The sequence below is a fragment of the Lonchura striata genome, chromosome 1, assembly GCF_050655825.1.
Source record: "Lonchura striata isolate lonStrDom1 chromosome 1, ASM5065582v1, whole genome shotgun sequence".
NCBI lineage: Eukaryota > Metazoa > Chordata > Aves > Passeriformes > Estrildidae > Lonchura > Lonchura striata.
This window is the reverse complement of record NC_140703.1, coordinates 61,134,154-61,156,808: the sequence shown is the minus strand read 5'-3', so window position 1 is coordinate 61,156,808 and position 22,655 is coordinate 61,134,154. Positions and strand designations below refer to the sequence as shown.

Genomic DNA, 22,655 nt, shown 5'->3' with positions numbered 1-22,655 from the left:
GGTTGAAATCCCAAACAGGATTTACTGTTTGACCTGGTACCTTTTGAATGTAAGGGAGCAACTGTTGCCTGATGTTGTGCTGTTACATGTGAAGAAGCCATCCTTCTTAGCTTTTCAGCTCAGTCTTTGCAAGTGAACGTGGCTTGCTGGTTCGCTGGGGGCTATGGAGGAATCACTAAAGCTGCCAAGTGGTAAAGCTTTAGAGAAATCTCAAAAGTGAAAGAGACTGCAGGACAAAAGGGTGATGGGAATGTCTAGGAAGGGTTTGGGGTTGCACAACTTAATTAACAAGGGAAACAATTTATAGTAGCAAGTGTTGTAGAAGGCTGACTGTCAGAATCCTTTTTAATGTGGGTTTCATGTTTCCTTGTCGCTGTCAAGTCAGGGATGGGAACAAAAGACTCCAGTCTTCAGAAGGTGAACAGAAGGCGTTTAGTAGAAATTAGCATGTCTTTTATAACCTGAGACTTGATTTGGCCTAAAGCAAAAATCTCTCACACTAATGGAAAATAGCACACTCTGGAAAATCGTATCTATAAACAACCTGTGTAGAAAGAGAGATAATAATTGTTTTAATTCTTTCCTCTGAGCTTTCTCACAGCTTCCCAGGAAAATCCAGGAAAATCCTGGGAGAGCTATGTCTCTCTCTGTTCAGAGGATATGTGATTACCACATTTCCTTCTAAAAGACTAAAAAGTATCAAATTTTTGTAGACTGTAGATTTTTGTAGACTTGCTATGAATTAGTTTAAATGGACTATGAGCTGGATAAAATGGAGTTCTATGTAACTCAGTTCACATTTATTTAGTTATTTTAATCTGTATGTAATATTAATGTTTTTACAAAGTTGACAGAATACACAATATTGGAGTTGCTTTAAGGGATTACAGGGAACAAACACTAAAATTGATGTAAACAAAAGAGTTGGAAAAAGAAAAACCATTGCAAATCAGATAGTACAGGCAAAGGAAGGTCTCTTGTGTGCTTTGCTGCTCAGTGTACATAAAATAACTTATGCTTTGTCATTTGTGTAGGCCAAAATATGTACTAGCTACATTTGCTGTTTTCTGTAGCATTGCCTGTCCAGGTTCACTTCTTCTATTTTCCTTATGTGAAATTTTTGGTCAATTCCAATTCCTAATCAAACTTGTATTTAAAGCCTAAAAGATCTCAGTAGTACATACAAGTGTACTTGTATGTATATCTGCTGAGTAAAACGCAGTCACTTGTGAAAATGCATTGCACTTCAGAATCCTGTAATGTTCATCATCATTGTACAGGATGTAAAAGATTGTGGTAAAAATCGATAATTTGAAAGAAGGCTATGAATTTGATTGTGTGTTTGTAAGTGGTTCTTTTTTCCAGGTGTGTCATTGTCAAAAGACTAAAGATCTGTTTGATGATGGATGTAAATGCTTTCTGGCATGTTGCCTTTTCCAGTTTTACCTGTGTCATTATTTTTGTTGAGGTTCACTTGTTGACAGCTGTGAGTGTGTTTCTGACAATATTTTTTTTCACTGGCAAAACTTATTTTTAGAGAGACTTCATTCTTTCTTCTTTCTCATGACATTCCTATAATTGTTCATTGCCTCCGTAGTTGTACTTAGGGGACTGCATTGTGGTGACTGAAATGATTCCAGGGATTTGATTTATGGTGAGCCTTGTGTACAGTTGTTGCGTCAGCACAACTCAGAAGGCAATAAATGGGGATGGGAATTTTCAAAGCCAGTTGTCTGAAAGTTTGCAGAGTTATGCCTGGGTTATTTCAAATTATTCTAACATTTAGAAAAGAAAAGGTTAATGGTAAAAAAAAATAGTGTATTTTATTAGACATGCTGATGTAGCTGGAACAAAGGGGTAAAATGTCAGGTCATCTTCTGTAGGGCTTCACTTTTGGTATATGACTGGATGTCAGTAAATAGTTTATGAGTGTTAATATTTGCCTGTTGTTTGAAATGTATTTTTTTCTGTTAAACAACTGTTACAGGCCTGATATGTGTTGATGTGTTCTACAACTTGTGCCCAGCTTAATGTGTAAGATTGAAGTTGTAGCGGCTTGGCATACTCAGGGACTCAGGATAGCTGTAGGCAATGCCATAGATAATTTTAAAGCTGTTTTGTCACTTTTGGATAGCTTTTCAGTAAATGTGAAATTTCAAAAACATTTATGTTGATTTTCAGTTGCAGATTCTTTTTGATTGAAATTCATTTTTGAAATTATACTAATGTACTTGCTATCTAAGCTCAGATTAGAATGGATAGTCTGGTTTTTCTCCACTGAGCAAAATGTAGTTCAGAAACCTTTGTACAGTTTGAAAACACTCTGAGCTAATTTTCCACAAAAGTAGCACTGGCTACAGAAGGTTTGAAAGAGAGTACTGGCGATGTGGTGGGCATCTTGTCACTGTGTGACTAAGAGGAGCTGGTGGATAGTGCTTTCTACAGACAGCTAGCAGTAACCTCCCACTCATGAGCTTTCATGCTGAAGGGGAATTTCAGCCATGCAGACATCAGCTAGGAGAGCAATCTGGCATTGTGCGTGCATTCTTGGTACTTCCTAGGCTGTGCTGGTAAAAATTTTGTAACTCAGATGCCAGAGTCAGGGTTAACTCTTCACTTTTCTGCTGCTTTCAAGTAGGGAAGAGCTGTGACCAGTTTGGTCACAGGGAGCAACCTGGATCTCAGTGACTGGAGCATGAATGAGTTGCACGTCTGGATGAAGGCTGGGAAGGTGAGCAGCAGAATTAGGATCTTGGAGTTGAGGATTGCAAACTTTCACTTTCAGGTGATTAGTAGGTAGAATCTTTTGGATGACAACCATGAAGATGGAAGATACACACAAGAGCTTGAAAATTTTAAATTAAAACTTAATGACAGCTCAGGAATGAACCGTTCAGCAGTAGCAGAAGGCCTTTTTGGCCAAGCAGGGAACTTCTCAATGACCTAAAAAACAAAAGGGGAACATATGAAAGACCAAGTAAGGACAGACAGGAGTGTAAAAGTGCAATTTAGTGTGTACGGACAAAACCCCTACCATCTTGCCAGAGTGCAGACATTTAGTCCAGAAGGATCCTGATGAACATGAGAACTGGGACAACAGAAACATCAGAAAGTTTAGGAAGTAGGAAGGTCTGCCAGTGGACTAATTGTTGCTGGGAAGGGACAGGCTGAGTAGCAGCTTTGGTGATGAGACAGAGTGAAAATTTAACATGGTAGAAATCCATTTGGATTTAGGTGAAATGTACCACTTTGAGCTTGCTGATAGAAGTAAAATATGCTGTTTAGTCTAGTAACTGCAACACTAACAAAGTTATGCCAGCTAAAGAGAAAAGAATACAAATTTCCACACTAAAAAAATAAGAAATAAGAAAGACTCCTCAGACCTTGAAACAGACAGGGCAGAGTGACCCAAGAGTTCTTTCTATACTTTCTAACAAAAACTAAGTACAAGTGTAACTAGCTGTAAGTGTGATGAAAAATCAACAAAATGAATATGCATGAACCTATGTGAAATTCTATACATTTAAAAATTAATAAAAGTAATAAAAAAAAAATCAAGAATTCTCAGAAATGCGCATGTCCATTAAAGAACAATGAATCCCCACATGCGTCCAGTGCTGTTAATAAACCATACCATTCTCTACAAATCTTGATTAAAATTGTGGAATTTTTAATTTTTCATCCGTGTTTCAGTGATGAGGCTGTGGGATTGCAGTGACATCTGGTTGAATACAGCAGGAGAAGAGATTGGCTAGAGTGGCTGTGGAACATCTGTCCTTGAAGGTTTTTCAAATTCAGTCAGAGCCACAGCTCATCAGATCTAATCTTGGTGGTAAACTGATGTTGAGGTTGAAGATGACCACTGTTTCTGGAGTGTTTTGATGTTTGATGAAATGAGCAGCTCAATACCTCTCTCACATGGTAAATGTATTATGAAGAGATATTCTGGAATTTATCAAGTCTGTGTAAGATCATTGTGGTAGTAAACATTAAAATTAACTTTTCACCACGTAAGACTTCTGTAATTGAGCATTATCAGACTCCCTACTTTCAGGGTATTGGCCCAAACAAATAATAGCTCTTGCTAAGTAAAGATTGTATGCTTTCTGCATGGCTGGATGATAGAATCATAGAACATGCTGAGTTGGAAGGGACCCTCTAGGTTCATTGGGTCCAACTCCTAGCTCTGTGCAGGACACCCCAAGAGTCACACCATGTGCCTGAAGGGCATTGTCCAAAAGCTTCTTGAGCTCTGTCAGCCTTGGTACTATGACCACTTCCCTGGCAAGCCTGTTCCAGGATTCCAACGCCCTCTGGGTGAAAAGCCTTTTCCTAATATTCAGCCTAAATCTCCCCGACAGCTTCAGGCTATTTCCCCAAGTCTTATCACTGGTCACCAGAGAGCAGAGATCAATGTCTGTTAAGATTGTGCATTCATGTTATTGATCTTCTACTAATGCAGAAAAATGAAAAATGTTATCTTTCTCGAGTAAATACCAAGATTTTGGTTTCATGACACCTTGGACTATAACCAGCAAAGACACTCATTAACTAGCCCGAAACAGACAATTGAAAAATCTAATGCTAGCTTCAAACCTGAAAAAAAAAAATAGGTCTAAAAAGAACATTGAGTAGAGACTGAGTAAAATTCAAATTTTATATTTGAAATAGTTGTTTTGGTTTTTTAGAGGGAAAGATTTCCTTTCGCCCATAAAAAACCCAAAACTTTAGTAGATTTTTTTGCATAGCTGAGAGATAGGTTTTGTTGTGTAAGCATTTCATCTATTTCAGTCAGCAGCAGCTCTCAGACTGCATGCGGCATCCTGTTGACAGGAGCTGAGCTCCACCTCTACTATGTGTGAAGGCACTGGTGGTCAAGGAACATCCTGAAACCTTGTGAGTGGAGGGAATATATTTCTGTCACTCATATTCATGTGTTTGAGAGGTTTCCAATACTGATATGAGGTGCAGAATAGGTAACATTGTTGCTCAATTAATGTAATATTTGCAGCCATAATGATGCTATGAAATGTAAAAAATAAGTAAGTGACAGGGCTGCCTTTTTTTTTCCTCCCCTGAATAGTTTATTTGGTAAAGTTAAGGAAAAGAATAAACCTGGAAAGTATAATTTCTGTTTCTTCAAAATAAGTCAGCTCTTCAAGGATAGTAAGAGCTGACATTCTTCTCTGTTTCTTTATGGAAGTGTGCTGGATAAATACCAGATCAAAGCATAATTTCCCCCCCTCCTTCACATAAAAATGAAATTATGACCTTGAAATATGTATTTTAATATAATATAGATTTCAGATTTTCCTTTAACAGGTGTGGTTTTATCACATAGAAATTATTGTTAGCAGAGCTTAATGCCTTCCCAGTTTTAGTATGTTCTTGCTGTTGCAGGCTCTTGAAACCAGATGGATGGTCTCTGTACAAGTGAATGTGCAGTATACTAAGGAGATTGTGTTAATCTCACCTATTTTCAGGACTAAAGAGGCCAGAAGGCAATAAATTCAGCAACCTAAAAACATAATGTTCCTGAAGCTTCATTCTAGTGTCTTACAAAAACACACATAATACAAATATGATTTACACATGAGATTGGAACTATTTGTGTTGTGTACTCAAAACCCTAAATACATGTATAGATCTCTTCAGGTTGTTTTCTTTACAGTAGGATTGCTTAATTTCTTTAATTTAAAATAGCCTTTTCAAATGTATTAGTTTTATTCTTTTTTTATTGATGTGTTATTTTACAGAAAAATGGCAAGTAGAATAAAACTTATTTCTACTTTGTAAGTTCTTAATGTGTAGTTGATATGCAATCTGTTTATGTATGACCAGCGTTGCTGTAAATAATTTAAACAGCAGTGGCTTTTTCTTTTCAGCATACAGGAATAAATAGTAGGATTAGGGAATAGTCTCTTCTTGGGAGGTGGAGATGTAAGGAGGGAGAGTTGGTGTGGTACTTTCTAGCTTTTAAGACCAGTCAAACCTGCCAAGTGCATAGCGAGACTGCATATTCAGGAAACCTTCTCACTGAGATTGTAACATCACATCATCCAGAGTGGGTCAGAACAAAGGTCCATCAAACCTACTGTTCCATATTGGCTAACAGTGAGTAGGAGATGCTGGGGAAGAATAAAAGCACAGGCTGTTCATGCAGGGGTGCCCTGCCAAAGTGCCTTCCCAGCCTCTGGCTGCCTCCTCTGCAGCTCAGGGGCTTGGAGCTGGAGATGCTGCCTTTCTATTCAGGCTGAGTAGAAGAAATAGGCCTGCTTGTCTGAAGAGCTCTACTCAGTTACTGTAAAAAAACAGATACAGACAATAATATTTCTTCTGTCTAAAATGTAGGTCTAAAAAAGAGAGCATATTACTTAGTGCTCTGCAATTACTGGGTAGCTATATGTCCATATATACATTTCTATAATGCCAGAAATGCATTATAGAATGCATTTCTGTCTTTTTCAGATGCAATAGAAAGAGCTCATTTCATGTGTTGGAGCTGTTTTCATATATCTTTTTTTTTTTTTTCCCCAGGAAGTCTCTTCAGGGTTGTGTTACTAGTTTCAATCTTTATGTGCTGCCAATTTTTTGCCCCTGTTGCGTAGGTTCTCAAAAAAACCTCATGTGTCTGTATGCCATCTGCCCTGTGAATGGGATGTCCCCTTTACCTTTTGGGTTTTGGCTAATGTGGCTCTTGTTTTGTTTCAGCAGCCATGTTTTTTTGCATGTATTATTCACTGCTTGTAGCCCACTGTTCTCAAAGACTCTGGTATCTAAGGTTCCTGTTTTCTCAGTGGGACACAAGAAAGCAGAAGCACATCTTCACTGCTTGCACAAGCAAGCCTGATACAGTCTACACAGTCTCCATCAAAAATTGCTGTGGATATAGCTCTTGTCCACAATAGTGTGGGAGTAGCTTGTGGAATGGGTTACAGTATATGTGGGCAGTTCCATAATTTGCCATGTAGTCAAACAATTTGGGATACATGTGTTCAAATTACGGGTTTTGCTGACTTAACACCACCATTTTACCAAGCAGGCTGTTATCAGTCCCTTGCCAGCTGGTGAAACACTAGAAAGAGCCTGTCCAGAATGACATCTCTGTTCAAAGGGTTTGGAAATGTAGTGGAAATGGAGTAACCAAACATGAGTTTTTAAACAACTACAGAAGAAACAAATTGAGATGAGAAAATGTAGCCCAGGTGTAAATGCATGATAAGATTAGTGGGTTAATCCTCCCTGTGCTCATTTAGCTAGGAAAATGGACTTTGCTGTCTTGGTTTATTATTGCTTAAGGTTCTATTAAACACTGCTAATATTTTTGCTTTTTGGACAGATGCAAGCTGGAGGCAACATTTGTGTCCAGGCAGCAGCATACAATTAAAAGCTGAATACCCTGTGTGCTCAGCTCTCACCACATCTTACCTATAGTTCTCTCCCAGTCCATTTTTCATGAAAGGGTCCATTTTTTTGTAGGGTCCATTGATGTCTGAAATACTTGTGGGATTTTTGAACATGGTTAGATGTGTTGATCAAGGGTTAGCCTGATATGGACTGACATAAATACCACCAGAAGTGATGTATTTTTCACCTATATGAAACTTGGTTTTGATTTGTTTGTTTTTTTTAATGAAGTATAGGAAATCAGCTAAGGCTTTTGAGTACTGGAGTACTGTGCTAATTAACTAGGTAATTGGAATTCTATCCTGTAGATGTTATCATCATCCCAGTGTATTGGAAAAGTTTGACATCTTGTTGTTTTGGCATCTTGGCCCTACTGGGTTTTGGAAGACTGTGTATGCATGAAATGGTGTTTACTACTGAGCTGAGGTAATTTCAGCTAGGAGCTAATTAATCATATACTCTTCTCTCATTGCATTTTGCCTGGGGAATTCTGAGAAAATAAACTGTCACTAATTTCTTAGGGATATGTAAGGAAACCTGCTCTTTTTAGAATGTTAAAGTTGTTCCAGGCTGAGTTAATGAGAGAGATGTCAAGTTTTGCAGGAAGCAGTGGGCTTTTCATCAACTTGGAGGCATTTTTTTTCATAGAACCATAGATGAATAGAATATGCTGAGCTGGAAGGAACCCACAAGGATCATCAGCTCCTGGCCCTGCATAGGAATTTGTCCCAGGAATCCCACCATGTGCTTGAGAGCCAAACACTTCCTGAGCTCTATCAGGCTGTGACCACTTCCGTGGGGAGCCTCTTCCAGTGCCCAACCATACTCTTGGTTGAAGAGCCTTTTCCTAAATCTCCCGATACAGCTTCATGCCTTCCTGGTCTTCAGAGATGAGAGATCAGTTCTTGCCCCTGCCCTTCCCCTCATGAGGAGGCTGCAGACCACAATGAGGTCTCTTCTCAGTCTCCTCCAGGCTGAACAAGCCATGTGACCTCAGCCACTCTTCATATGGCTTCCCCATATCCCATCAGCATGGATAGCCCAGATTAAAAAGTGTAATGCCCTGCCATGATCCCTATTAGCTGTTCCCAGTGAGAAAGGGTGAGCTTGGAACTGCAAGAAAGGGAAAGGGAGATGATGCTTAGTCAGTAAAATAGTTTTTCTTACTTTAAAACTTGAAGAAATGGGCAAAACACTGGGATAGCCAAAGACTAGATTTTAGTCCCTGCAGTTCTGTGTCTATTGTTCAGTGACTTTAATTTCTGTAAGAGTTCCCAGAGTCAGGACTAGGGCTCTAAGCTATGGCAGGACTTTCTTTCGGACTGTGTTTGAATGCTTCAGGCTGGAGAGTGCACAGTACTCTTTGGTGCATCTAAAATGAAAATTCAGCAAGGGCCAGAAAAGGAACTACAGCTGCCTAATAGTTAGCTTAGCCCAGCTCTGTTTGGAACCATTCTACTTCTCGACTCTTGCACAATCAAAGAAGGATTGATTGCTTAGTTCTGGCATGGTGAGTGGGAACTGCCTGATTCTGCTTGCCTTGAGAACCAGGGATGAATCCTTTTCTGCATTTTATACGGCAGTACTCTGTCCCACTTTCTGGCAAGCTATTGGAGCACTGTATTGCTCCAACTGTATTGTTGTATAATACATATTTATATTGTATTGCATAAAATGTGGGAGCAATCACCAGCCTACTACCTTTTGCCAATATTTTAGGGAAGAATGGAGGGCTGATATTTGGACTCCAGAAGCAATGTAAAGACGCATGTGCAGACATGTATGTCAGGCTGTGAATCCTAGTCTCTGAATTCTAGTCAAGCCCTTCAATTTGGGAGGAAATCAGCTGTAAGCCTTTCTTCACTGCTTCACTGCTTCCTGTTTGTTACTGTAGGTGATTCTACTCTGGCTGTTATAAATCTTGTAATTTCTTATGAATTGTGTGAGCCATTTCAGAACCTGGGAATTCTCAATCCTGTGAGATGAGCAGTAACATCTGGGAATGCTGGAAAAGTACTGAATTTGAGTGTAAAACTGGAGTCATGGCTGACTGAAAGGAGAACTACTGCATGTGTGGGAGGAGTTTTAATTGCCTCTTTTAATTTGGGCAAGCTGCTTCTCTAGCACCTCCCTTTCCGGTTCCAGCATTGGTCTTCCAAACTGTTTGGCTTCTTTCATGGTGCTGGCAGTAGGCAACTGTAGATTGGGTCCTCTTGGATGGCATGGGACAAGGGGCAGTTCTACAGGAGGATTGGATCCCTGTTTCATCTTGTTTGTGGGCTCTGTACTTTCTGCATCTCACTTCTGAGAAAAGCATAAACACATGAGACAGTTCCAAAACTTGGCCTCAGTTCATGGAAAGGAGGTATAATTAGTGTTGTGGCAAAACTATACCCCTGTGCAGCAGTCTTATTCCAGCAATCCTCTCCATCCTCACACATGCACTACAGTGCAGTGGAGGTGGTGTTATCTTTAGCAATAGTAATGGGAAAAATTCCATTTTGCTAGAGTCATCTTAGTTTAATGGTCTTAATAGTTGTGAACTCATTTGTGGGGCCCAAACTCTTGAAAGAAAATAAACTTTGGTGTTCTTACTAGCCCAGTCCTCATTTTCCTGGATTTTGGGCATTGTGCTGTTTTTCAGTGTGACTACTGCTGTGTCAGTGCTTGCCCATTTCTGTACTGCAAACTAGATTTCACTGTTGATTTCCATGAGATAGTGCACAGGGCATGCCCTGCAATTTAATTCAAGTCTGTGGTTGCAGAAAGACAAATAAGACAGGCAGGTCCTAGTGAAGAGACCATTAAGTAAAATGGCCAAATGCTTTCAGTTTGTTGAAACCAGAGCAAGAAGTAGTGCTTGAGACCACTCAAACTTTGGAAAGGTGCCAGGTTCTGCAGATGTATAGTCAGAGAATGCAGGAAGGGCCCACTGGCATGAATATGTCACTTTGTACCTCCAACAGATACTGTTCCAGGCTGCTTGAAAACTCATCATCACCCCTACAACTGTTTGTCACTGATAACTTTACAGGCAAACATGCTAAAGTTTTCATTTCAGTACGTCAACAATGGTAGCTGGAATTATGTTCTACACTGGGCTTGATTTCCACCACTCCAAACAGCTTAAGGTTTTAAGAGCAGCAATTAAAAAAAGAAAAAAACAGGAAAAAATAATATTAATTGCATGTAAATTGTCCAAGCACCTGATCTACTGAAAAGCAGCAGAATCTAATTAGTAAACACAAACACATTAGAGGCTGCTTTGTGAACATATAGTCAGCCTCGCCACAGTAGGCCTATGATTTAAATTTTAAGGACTTTAAATACTTTAAAGTATGTAATAACTAAAAAAATTATTTTCTTTATTTTAGGTGATACTGTCACTATTGGAGATGTGTCATTTAAACTCAAAACACCGAAGAACCCAGAACTTGTTCCACAGAACTACAGTAAGGATCTGCTTTCCTTTTGAAGGAGTTTCAAGGCTTTATTAAAATAATTTCTACTCAGTCATATCACTTACTTTACTAAAATGATCTAAGAAATATATTTGGAAGAAGCATGCAATTTGGGGGAGGCTCTCCTTGATTAGTTTATTACTATATCTCTGGTTCAGCCGGTTGTATAGGAATCTTAACTTTGAATGTAACTTGTCCCATTGGTCAACGGGACAATAAGAGAATCATTTATGTATGTTTAATTAGTTGTTTGGTTATAAAAATGTGGCCATTTAGAACTATTATTCAATTGCAATACGATTATAGGTCCTAGGAGTTCTCAGGTGTATGGTGGTTTTTACTATGATATTTAGTATTCCCAGATGATCACATAATTGTTGTCAGCAAACATACAGATCTTTGTGATCCATCAAGTCAACGAGAAGTCAGTTGTATAGTCATGAAAAATGGTGTCAAATGGCAAATACACAGACAACTATACACATTAACAACACACACGCATGTACCTAGAATTGATTCACATTGTCTTTTGATACCTTGTTACAGACATCACAGGTTTGCAGCATCCTTATTTCCTGACTTTTCATGGAGACTACATGCTTCTTGAGCTTTTCCTTTTGCACCATGGATCACAAGTGTATCATGTTTGCATTTTGGCTTTTCTCAGTACACAGGCCAGATGCTTCCTGAAGATCCAAAATGATCAGTTGCCATTTGTTCAGTACTTTCACATTTAGGCTGCTGGATATCCAGAATGCAGGTTAAAAAACATCCACTAACAGTTGATTTTTCCACTCAGATAAATTTAAAGACCAAAACCAATCACGTGTGGCATTCTAAAAGGGAAGTATGATACTACTGCTTACACAGGGGAAAGTACTGAGAACTCCTAATGACTGTCATTGCACAGTTCTATAGGTGGAAATTTGGTGTAATCATTGATTTCAAATGCATTTGCTTTCCAGGATCATGTCTAAATTCATTCCATGACATTTTGAATCAAGAAAACTCCTGGGGCACTGGTCTTCTTGCTTGTTTTGTTTTGTTTATTTTACAGATAATATTAACAATAGATTTGCCACTGCACAGCTGGCAATATAAAAAGTTTATATTGTTTTCTTAGGTAATAGTGCTGCAGTTCATCAGATGGGCTTTAGGTGGTCCTGCTTGAGCAGGAAGTTTGGACAAGCTGGCATCAAGAGGTCCCTTCCAATCTCAACTATTCTGTATTTCTGTGATTCCTGATTTTGTAATAACTAGGATAGTAGACTGTTAATATTGACATACTCAGATAATTGTTTCTTACCTCTATTTTGTCACACAACATTTTGTCTGAAATATTTTCCTTTGGAGAGGTATAGCAGAAATACAGAAACATAGAACAGTTTCAGTTGGAAGGGGACCTTTAAAGGTCATTTAGTCCAACCACCCCTGCAAAGAACAGGGACATCTTCAGCTAGATCAAGTTGTTGAGGGGGCAGTATTAAGGGGAAGATTTTGTTTGGCTTGCCTATTTGACTGGTGTGAAATCTGCCAGTGGTCTGGTGGGCAGATCACTGATCTGCATCTGGACTGTGGGCTGATGAAACCTCATAACTCAGTAGGCATCATGCTGTCACTTTCTTACCAGGTGATCTAAGGTACCAAAAATTTCCAGTGCCCCGTGCCAGCCCTTGTTACAGGGTAGCCTATGAGGAAAGGGTTTCTGTTTTAGACTGTAATGACACATCCCATTCCTCCTGAGTTCCCTGGGAATGCAGCCAAACAGTTGAGAAGTGTTGCATAGTATTTGCCGCCGTGCCCGCCTGAAGCCCCCTGGCTTCGACCGACCAGCTCTGGTGTGGCTGGCTGTGGGGGACACTCCCCTGTGCCTCAGGGAGGTTTGGGGAGCAGCTAGGGCTGAGTGCTGATGCAGTCAGCCCTGGTGTGGAGGAGACATGGCAACAATCCACGGAAGAAGGAGCGGACTCTCCGTCAGGGTAACAGGCCAGAGTTTATTACAGAGCTCTGGGGAACTCTGCACTCCAGGGGATACAACCAGCGAAGAGCCCCGAACTAGCTCTTGCAGCAACTTATAAAGGGGGTGTAAACAGGGGGAAGGGATCACCCACCAACCAGTAAGGGGATTTGGGGGAGTAGAAGGTGGGGGAACAGACATACACAGAGTCCAGTGGGAAGGTTTGAGGGGGAGACCCCTAGCCCTTGCTCAATCACTCGATGCCCAGGGTAGAAGGTTCTGGAGGAGTGGGATGGGGAGCTGAGTGATGGACAAGGCACCAGGGAGGGGTCAGGGGAATGACTTGGCAGTTTTAGGCTGATGGACATTGAGGAAAGAAGTGGGAAAACCTGGGGCAAACCATTGTGGGGAAACGGGGGTACAAGAAGGAACCATAACAAAACTGGTACAGAAACTTAAAAAACCATAAAAATACAATACAATAAGTGTTATTATTTTTTACAGCTCCTTAAATAATAGATATTGCTTTTCACCATTTTTTTGTATGCTTCTTCTCTCATTTTGATCATCAAGGACATCAGTTGTCTATGCTAACCCATTTCACTTACTTAAAATTTTGGTAGATTGATTTGCTTTCTCATTTTCTATGCTGTACCAAATGTGTAAATTATAACAATGCTTTACCACTTTTAACTACTTAACAATGCTTTTTCACTATTACATATTTTGTTCAATCTGTACATTTCAGCAAGTTAAATGTTAGCGCTAAGTTATTCTAACAGAATCTCTTTTAGTTCTTTGGACTGAGAAGGTAAGAGAATTATGAAAGCATTCAGTAGAATCAAAAGAGAGATTTTTCTATTTAATGACTATAAGAAGGAAAAAGTGGTGAAAAATTGATAGTGAAAAAGTTATTAAGCATGGAACTGTTCAGAATAATGAGATCCTTGCTAAAATCTGATACCATGTAATAATAATGTTATTGTTAATTATTGTTAATAACACAAATCTGATACCAAGTAACAGTAGCACTTATTAGAACATATATATTAGTAGTAGTTCCTCTCTTTTATTTTTTTTTTTTAATAATCATGACTGAAGGGAGCCTGTGTCATTCTTGGGGTACTGTTGTTCATCAGTAGTCATGTATTGTAAGTAGGCTTACTTAAGGTACAAAATTTTTGCTTGTAAATCTAAGTATCAAATGTGTTAAAATTAAGTAAGGTCGAATACTGAGGTATTTCATAGCAGAAAATCTATTTCAAATACTTGAGTGCAGTTTCTTTGTATATTTAAAATTAGGATTTTTTTTTTTTAAGCCTTAGTGTTTAAGTTCTTTGGTTATCTTACTATGGAGAACAAAGATATATTCCTGTAGTGAAGTTAAGTAGATTGTATTGACTCCATATTGATTGTCATCTTGTGATATATTTAGCCAGTGTATATGCATTACTTAACAGCTTATTTTCTTCTTTTAAGAGTACTTCTCTTTTGCTGGGTGAATGACTGCTGTAGATACAAGTTGTTTTGGTGTAAACCAAATGGAAGTAATTGTATGTTTATACTAATTTATAAACTAAAATATCATATGTTTTGAAAATTCTTTTTAGTAGTTAATATTAAATTTAAATTTAAAATGTACTTACCTGATTTCTTTTAAACTAAGACTAGAAATAATTAGATCATTTGCTTAAGTGGGAAATATCCCTGAGAAGGTCTCTGACATTGTAATGTTTGTAGTGGAGTAAAAGCTAGCAGGAAGGAATTGAAGCAATTGCATGATACTCTTTTCTATCTCATCATTTGTGTGAAGTACGTTTCTGCTTTTGTTCTTCTGCCAGATAAAAGCCTTGTTAAAACGCGGTGATGTTGAAAGTGCATATTTGTAATTTGCAGCAAATTTTTGGTATATTTTAACATATGGTAAACACATCATTGGTTTCTAGGCTCAAAAATAGCCTTAAAGAACAGAAAAAAATCATAATGCAGTAAAGAATGTAAATGTACCTACCAAACTTTTCATTTGTTATTTTGTCACATAATTGATACCAAAATATTTCTTTGTGGCACCAAATTAGACTGATTTTTAACTTCTTTATTGAACCTTATTGCATTTTGCAGAAATGGATAGGATAGGCATTGCTGCTTGCCCTATGTTTCCATGCCTTTGCTTTTCAGGTTTTTTGCTAGGTCCCTAGCAAGTTCTCTATTAAATGCTCCATTTTGTGTGCTAATGTGAAGTATTAATTTGTTTTGCTGTTGTTGGCAAATGGCTTTTTCTTGGAAGGCAATAATTAAAGGTACATAAAATCTGAGTTCTTTTTGTAAGTGACAAGTAAAAATGAGTCATGCACAGGGGAATTTTATTAATGTGATTTCTGTCATAACTGTGCCTGACACATTCTACAAAGAGACCACTTATTTTTGCACTGCTTGTTCTTTTATCAGTAAAAATAAGCCCTACATTTTAAGTCTCACCATGTCTGAAAGCATGATTGTTTCTTTAATTATACTTTGGAGAAACTTTTTATGACTTTCTGTGATAGTTTAGATCTAATATTGAATTGCAAGAATGCACTCTTTTTTTTTTTTTTTTTTTTTTTTTGGGGGGGGGGTGTGGTTCATGGCAGTGTACAGTTTTCCTTAATGGTTTCTGGAAATGTTATGAAAATGACAATGTACTTGACATTTTAGCTGTTTATTAATCTTGAAAAAATGATTCCTAACACAGCTCTTCCAGGACATTTTGTTCAATGATGGCAAATCCTCATTAGGGCAGGAAAATGGATGTTCTTTTGCAATAGGACTTTGCTGCTCTGTGAAGGTGCAAGTGCATTTGAGAGAGTTTCCATGCAACTGCATTGAATTGTGGAAGATTGATTTCAAACAGTGTCATTTTTGCCAGATGACCTCAATCTGAGCAAACCCGCAGTGTGTCAGAAGTGATATGTGTGTGTACAAGGAATTAAGTGATGAATTTTGTTAGGGTTTTGGGTTTTTTTTTCAGTTGAAATATATGAAACACTAATTATTGTGAGGAATTCAAACAGAATGCTTGTGCATGTAATAATCTCTGTCGTCACAGGATCGTATGTGCCACATATTGAAGCTGGGACTGGTGTTTGTTCAGTTTTTGCTCTAAGTAGGCTCAGATTTTCACTGGAGTGTGTGCTCATTCTTTTTTGTGTTAACTTTACATCTGAGTGTCAGAGTGCAACACTTTCTGGTGACAGTTTGTATTGCAGGATGACTGTAATTTCACGCTAGCAAACACTTCATTCATTACATTTCTTAGTTCCTAGCCTCAGGGAAGGTGTCTGCTGTCAATGATGATGATTATTTCAACAGTTTGAGTTTTCATGTGGGCTTTCAACTGTTCTGCTGTTTGGGTGTTACCACCCCATCCAGAATCTGAAATAGTGAGCTTTTTGTCAGTGGAGCTCTGGACATTTTACATTGTTATCTCTATTTGTCTGTACTGAAAGTGAGGCACAGGAATACATGGAGACATGGAAACCTACAGAGAAGGTCTAGATGGAGCTCAGGGAGTTGTCTGCACTGTTCCTTGTGCTTCAAAGCTAGGCTAGCTGAATCCAAACCACTTCTGAGAGATGTTTGTCCTCCTTGTTATTAAAATGTGCTTATGATACAGATTTCAGAACTTCTCTGTGTGCTTTGCTCCAGCAGTTAAGGATTCTTTTGTGACAAAAGTTTGTTTAAATGCTTCATTTAAGTTTTTTTGGGCACACTTTTAGTTGTAGGGGCTTATTCTACCCAGCATAGCCTTGATGCAGAGAACTTTTTTTCTTCATGGTGGTTCTGTCTTGTATATTGGAAAACAGTTATTTCTTTTCTAGACTCAATTGAAATATCTCATGATAATTTTTCTTGGTTTTTATCCTAGATTCTCTCATACTTTTTGGTGCTGTTGTGCTCAAAAGCAGACACACTATGTCCCTCCAGTTGGGGTCTGAGCTATGGATAACTGCTCTGATTATGTATTTTTCTGAGTAGTACATCCAGCTAGGAATAGTTTCACTTATTCCATGTTTGTGTCACAGGGAGAAACTTAGTCTTCAGAATCCCATTCAGCGTTTCTTCCAGAAAGCTATTTGGTTTTACATGTTTCCTTTATATCTTTCAATTCCTATTCACATGGAGAATATGATTTATCTGTGTAGAACAGCTTCCTGTGAAGTAATCAACTCAGAGGAATTGATAAATTAGTTTACAGTCTCATACAAGAAGTAACTTCTCCCTTTCTAAACTCCTGCAAAAACTTGCAACTTGTTTCCTTAACACTGCAAGACCAAAAATTTTTGGAATTAAGAGTGCTCCCATGGAAAATTTATGAGGAAAAATAGTATTTGAGTGAAAACTGTCTGTGATGTAACCACATTATGAGACTGAAAACTCTTTGGGTTCTGTGCATAAAATGGGAAGAACAGCAATGTTTTATTTGCTAAATGGCAGCAGCGAAAAGTAGACCACATAGCAGTGCCTCCCTCTCTACCTTGGCCATGCTGACTCCTTCATCCTGTCCTGCCCAGCTCATTCTCTTTATTCATTGTCCCCTAGCTGGACAAGCTGTGAAGTAAGTCTCAGTGAGCTCATTTAAAAAGTAAAATCAAAATTCCCTTTTTGAAATGTACTTATCTTTTTAGAAAAAGACCTCCTTCCTTGTCCCTTCTCCCTTAGCTGTATTTTACAGCTGCTGCTCCCTGTGTTGGATGTACAGCCATGGACCCCTTGGTATTCAGATGGGAGGGACATCTTGTTCCTGTCATTAATTTTTAGCTCTCCTGAAACAAGGAGCCATTTTCAGACTTGGAGCATGCCTTGTAGTTAAAGTTCAGGGTATGCAGAGGTCTTTTTTATTCTGCTGAAATGATGTATATTGATATTTTCAAAGTGCCTGTTGGTTATTATGTGATTGACCAGAGTCATACAGGGACAGGAGTTCTGCTGTATTTTGTTCCACATCTGGAATAGGTATTCTTGGGAATCAAGTTTACCTAACTGTCTGAACAGTGGGAATAGTTACACATCTCCTTCATTTATGGGATTTCTTTTATAGGTGGGACACAAGGACTTGCCAGCAGATAATGTCTGGTATTGCAAATGAATCTTACAGCTTCAGTGAGTGTGCCAAGAATTCAAGTATGAGTGAACTGGAATATTTCTGAGGCTAGCACATCCATTTCAGTCTTGGCTTTATCAAAAGCTGATTTGTGGATCAAACAAGAGCAGCTGCTGCGTTTGGTTCAAAATCTGTCTAAAACCTTTTCTTCTTTTCTTTTTTTGGGATTTCTCTGTACAGCTTCAGCTGCTCACTTTATTGAATGTTTGTGCAGATTCTGTTAGGTGCAGATTCTGCTTCTCACCTATTATGAATCAATAGAATGCAATTTCTTTTGCTTTCTGTCCTTGGTACATAGGAATAGCAAATTGTAGCACCAAGTACTCTCCTGCATGTGCCAGATGGTGTCTTAGAGAACACAATGCAGAGGCTTGCTATGCACCATCCTGCAGATTAAGAATATAGGGCCTACTATTTAACCACTGCAAATCAGCAGAGTGATACTAAACAGATTGTGCAATCCCAATTTGCATTAGATGCTATCTGACTCATCAGGTAATTAATAGAAATTGTAATATACTTGCTGATGCTTTCCTCAGTGAATTTGCCTTACCTTCTAAAAATGTCATAGAAAATTATTGTATGGTACTTGTGGTAAAGTTGATACACATCTCTTAAATAGAGAGGGTGATTTTTCAAGTCATATTAGAGAAAACCTAAAAGCCTTGTAATGCAGAGAACACAATACAAGTAGTCCAAAATTATATAAATTATATACAAGATGCTGTGTATGCACATCTGAGGTTGCTTTTGAAAAGCATACTGTGCTTTGGAAACTGCAGCACAGACTGCATGTACAAGAAAATTGTAAAATTTTAAAAAGACAGCTGGGAAGGTGAAGTAGGTTTAGTATCCCAACAATGTACAGATATTACATGTTAGAACCGAAGGAACTGGCAAGTGGAAGCTGCTGTCTTGACAGTTGACTGTAGGGAATGCTAGCTTGGAATTGTTGGCATCATTTGTAGCAGGCTTTCTTTGAGTGAGTTTGCAGATGTCAGTGTGCTACTTTGTGATTGAAAACATGTATTATTATTGATCTAGCTGTAATCTGTTTGTGAGGGGAATGATGTGAATGGGGAAGCAAGGAAGCCTTTTTCTATGAAACATATCAATAAGGAATTGTCTTTTGTGACCTTTTCTCAAAAAAAGCAGGATATTGTCAGACAGTAAGTTGTGTTTTTTGTATTGCTATTGCAGAGTACATTTGGACTGTTTAAATACAATGATAATATAAGTGCCCTTAAACTCCGTAATGTTTTTCATGGGAATCATGTTCTAAGATTTTACTTTTTTTTTGAATGCTGTACACTCATGTTCTCTTTTACATTATAGTTTTTCTTGCAGATGCTGCTGAACATTCTAAAGTTCTGTTGCTATTTATGGTACTGTTTTGAAGTGTGAGCCAAGTTTTTTCTTGAGACTATCCTAAAAATGAAAAAGATAGCTACAGATATTAATGAGAATTATGCCAGAGGTATTTGTAGTCAGATTGTGTCAAAGCTGGTTTTGCTGTGCTTCTAGTGCATAAATTTTGACATGAAAGAGTTCCAAGCTTCTTTTTCCATTGCAAGCAAAGTATTTTTCTTCTTTTGAACCTAGCTATTGTGGAAATACACTAGAAGCACACTGGCTTCATCCAGGTAGAAGTAATAATGAATGTGAGGTCTATCCTAAAATTTTAATTGTACCTTTAAGATAAAACATCTTTGTGAAATGCTTTTCAAATTTCCATACCTGTCCAGTAGCAAAGTTTGGACACAACAGTTATTCTGGTGTGATGTATTACCCTTTATTTCCCAAAGAATATATCTAGTAGGAACTTCCATAATTTCCTTGAAAATCTTGTAGAAAGGAGCATGCTATTCCCTGTGAAGAACTGATTTGCACTTGCCCCAGCTGTGTGTGGTACAATGTGCATTGCTTTTGTAATACAATACTTCAGCAAGTAAGAAGAAAACATTTTACATTCACATGGTCTCACCACATCATATATAAAAGCTAATCCTGGACACACTAATGACAGTTGTTCAGAAAACAAAACTAGAAAATAAGGCAAACCTGAAATGTTTTTTTACAATTAATCTGATAATCCTAATGCATAGATTGCTCACCTGAATGTGTATGCTATTTCTGTTCACATTGGTAGTAAGGATATTGTAAATTTCTCTGAAAGTAGATGATTTCAAATGGATTCCCTGAGTGCCAGACCAAAGACCAAAACCTACAGTTAGTTTTTGTTAAAATTTTCCTTAATCTCCCGTACACTTGAAGAATCTTCCTTGATTCTTACACAGTCATTTAATCCTGTTTCTATGGTCTTACAAAAATGGGTATTAATTGTGGTTTGCAAAGGTTCAGCAGTGAACTGAGCTCCTTCAGAACTGAGTGACACTATTGCCTGCTGTCCTTAACTCTGCCCTGCACATACTGGTTCCCCTGTATCAGATTTAACACCAGGGCTTGTTTTCGTAAATGTTGGCTTCTAATTGCACCCAGTTATCACACTGAAAAAAGGCAGATTACCAAGTATTAGTTTGGAGATTTCATGGCCTCCTTTCTTACTGCACTTCAGCATCCCAATTACTGCCCTTGAGCCTCCAGCTTCAAACCTCATCATTAGTCTTGTCAGACTGTTCTGAAAGCAGCCATACACACCCATGCATACATAAATCCCCCTCCCAACTTGCTTATATTCCCCTTCTCCTCCTGCACTAGTGCTTTTTGCTTGTGGATGATAACGAGCCAGGCTTTGCTGGGAGAGTATGTGAAGGACTTTTCTGGGGATAGGAAGATGTATGGCAATGAGTGTGATGTATGCCTCCTGCAGTGTGCTGTTTGTGCATGATGTTTTCCAGTGCTGCCAACATTTGTATGCATGTGGTAAAAGTTTTAGTTTAATTATCATCAGGTTATTGATTTTTAAATTAATGCATATGATATTTCTTAATAGAAGTAAGTAGATCTGCTTTGATTTGGTTTTTTTCAATTTGGTATTTTCAATTGTGATTTTGTATGGTATAAATGTAGTGACAGGGCAAAGTTTGGGTTTCCTTGATAATTTTATTCTGTGGTTTATTGTGTCAAGATATAAACAAGAATACAGTTGTCTTTTAAAAAAGTAACAAATTAAGTTTGTTCCTGAACACTAATCTTAGTCTGGTGCAATTGGAGTTTTTTGTGTTTATTTGAGCTTCAGAGTTCACAGAAGCATTGGGATATAGGCTGGATAAATATTTTACAAATTATATTTTGTAAATATATTGTGTAAATGTATAATGTATTTATATTATATTAACTGATGCTGGGGAGTCCACTCAACTTTGAGTAATAAAAACAATTTTTATGTTGCTCAGTTTAATGTGAAATACAAATTCACAACTTTTTTTCTGGTTTATGTTTGTTGTTTTTTTGAAGGATGAAATTAAGCAGAGAAAAAAGCAATGGGTAAGATAGATGTATCAACTTTTATATGTAAGTTAAGTGGTCTAATATAAACCCTGTGTGGAATTCTCTGCTTTTCAGCTGTCCAGATTAGGGCAGTATGGCTTTATGTATTTTAATTGTGGAGATAAGCCCAAAGCAAGTGTTGAATGGCCAGGTATCTAACACTTCAAACTTTAATAATGTGTTTTTATCTTTGTGTTTCAAAGTGACAGAGTCTCTGGCCCAGTCTGTAGTCCACCATTTAAGATGGATAATGCAGAAAGATCTTCTTGGCCAAGATGTCTTTCTTATTGGGCCTCCTGGGCCTCTCCGGAGATCTATTGCCATGCAGTATCTGGTGAGTATGTTGGTTTAAATGTGTTGGAGACACAATTATTAATGTCAGTCATTCTTATACTGGACAAATGGTAAAAGGTAGTCCTAGAAAATCTTACAGCAAGCTACTTAGGAAGTAAATAAGTTTTTTCATAAACGTGCTTTCCAAAGCTCAGTTTTTGTTATAGACAAATAGAAAGTACAGACATTTTAATACATGTTTTTCTGCTTAAACTCCAGAGGGAAAAAAAAAAAAAGAGTTGGAAAACTGTGTTACCATATGCTATCACAAATGGAGAAACAGTTTGTTCTCGGCATTATGTATGTTAGAAGATTAAGATATCTGCTTTGTGCTACAGACAACAAATCGTTTTTGCTTCATTACATCGAAAAAGAAATGAAGGAAAGGATTTGGGAGAGAAGTGTTCTGAGTAACATTTGGGAACAGTTATTCTGAGTGTTTAGAAAGAGTAGATGCGTGTATGATCCTCTCTTGGAATGTGGGAAGGACGTGCCTACAGCCATCTGCATGAACCATGGCAGCACTATGTACAAAATTTCACATTTAAAAAGTCAGTGCCCTTAAATGATCAGGAGGAGGGGGATGTCTGCCCCAGAAAGTGATGTGGGTAGGACCAGGTCTGCCATGAGCTGTATCTGGAATCTGGTTGAGCAGTGGGATCACAAATGGAGGTGTAATAAAACTTTTCATAAAGATCAGACATTCCTTTAAAAATCAAAAGATACTAATTCAAAGGCTAGCTCCCTGAGGTAAAGCATAGGGGAGAAAGCTACAAGATTCTGAACTTTGTAAAGGAGAGAAAAGATTTTTTAATTCAGCAAACCAGATGTGTTACTTGACAGTTTGATGCAGTCCATAAAATAAACGATAAGAGTTTGGTATAACCTAAAAAGAGGACTTGGAAAA

At 38.0% G+C, this 22,655-nt stretch overlaps 1 protein-coding gene across 1 annotated transcript in view; it reads left to right on the top strand.

The window, feature by feature from the left end:
• Positions 1–22,655, top strand: part of VWA8 (von Willebrand factor A domain containing 8) — a 187,725-nt gene that overhangs the window by 7,508 nt on the left and 157,562 nt on the right. Inside the window, exons 3-4 of the mRNA XM_021530815.4 lie at positions 10,782–10,859; positions 21,619–21,749. Of these exons, the coding sequence (XP_021386490.4) occupies positions 10,782–10,859; positions 21,619–21,749 (209 nt within the window). The remainder of the gene's footprint in view (positions 1–10,781; positions 10,860–21,618; positions 21,750–22,655) is intronic.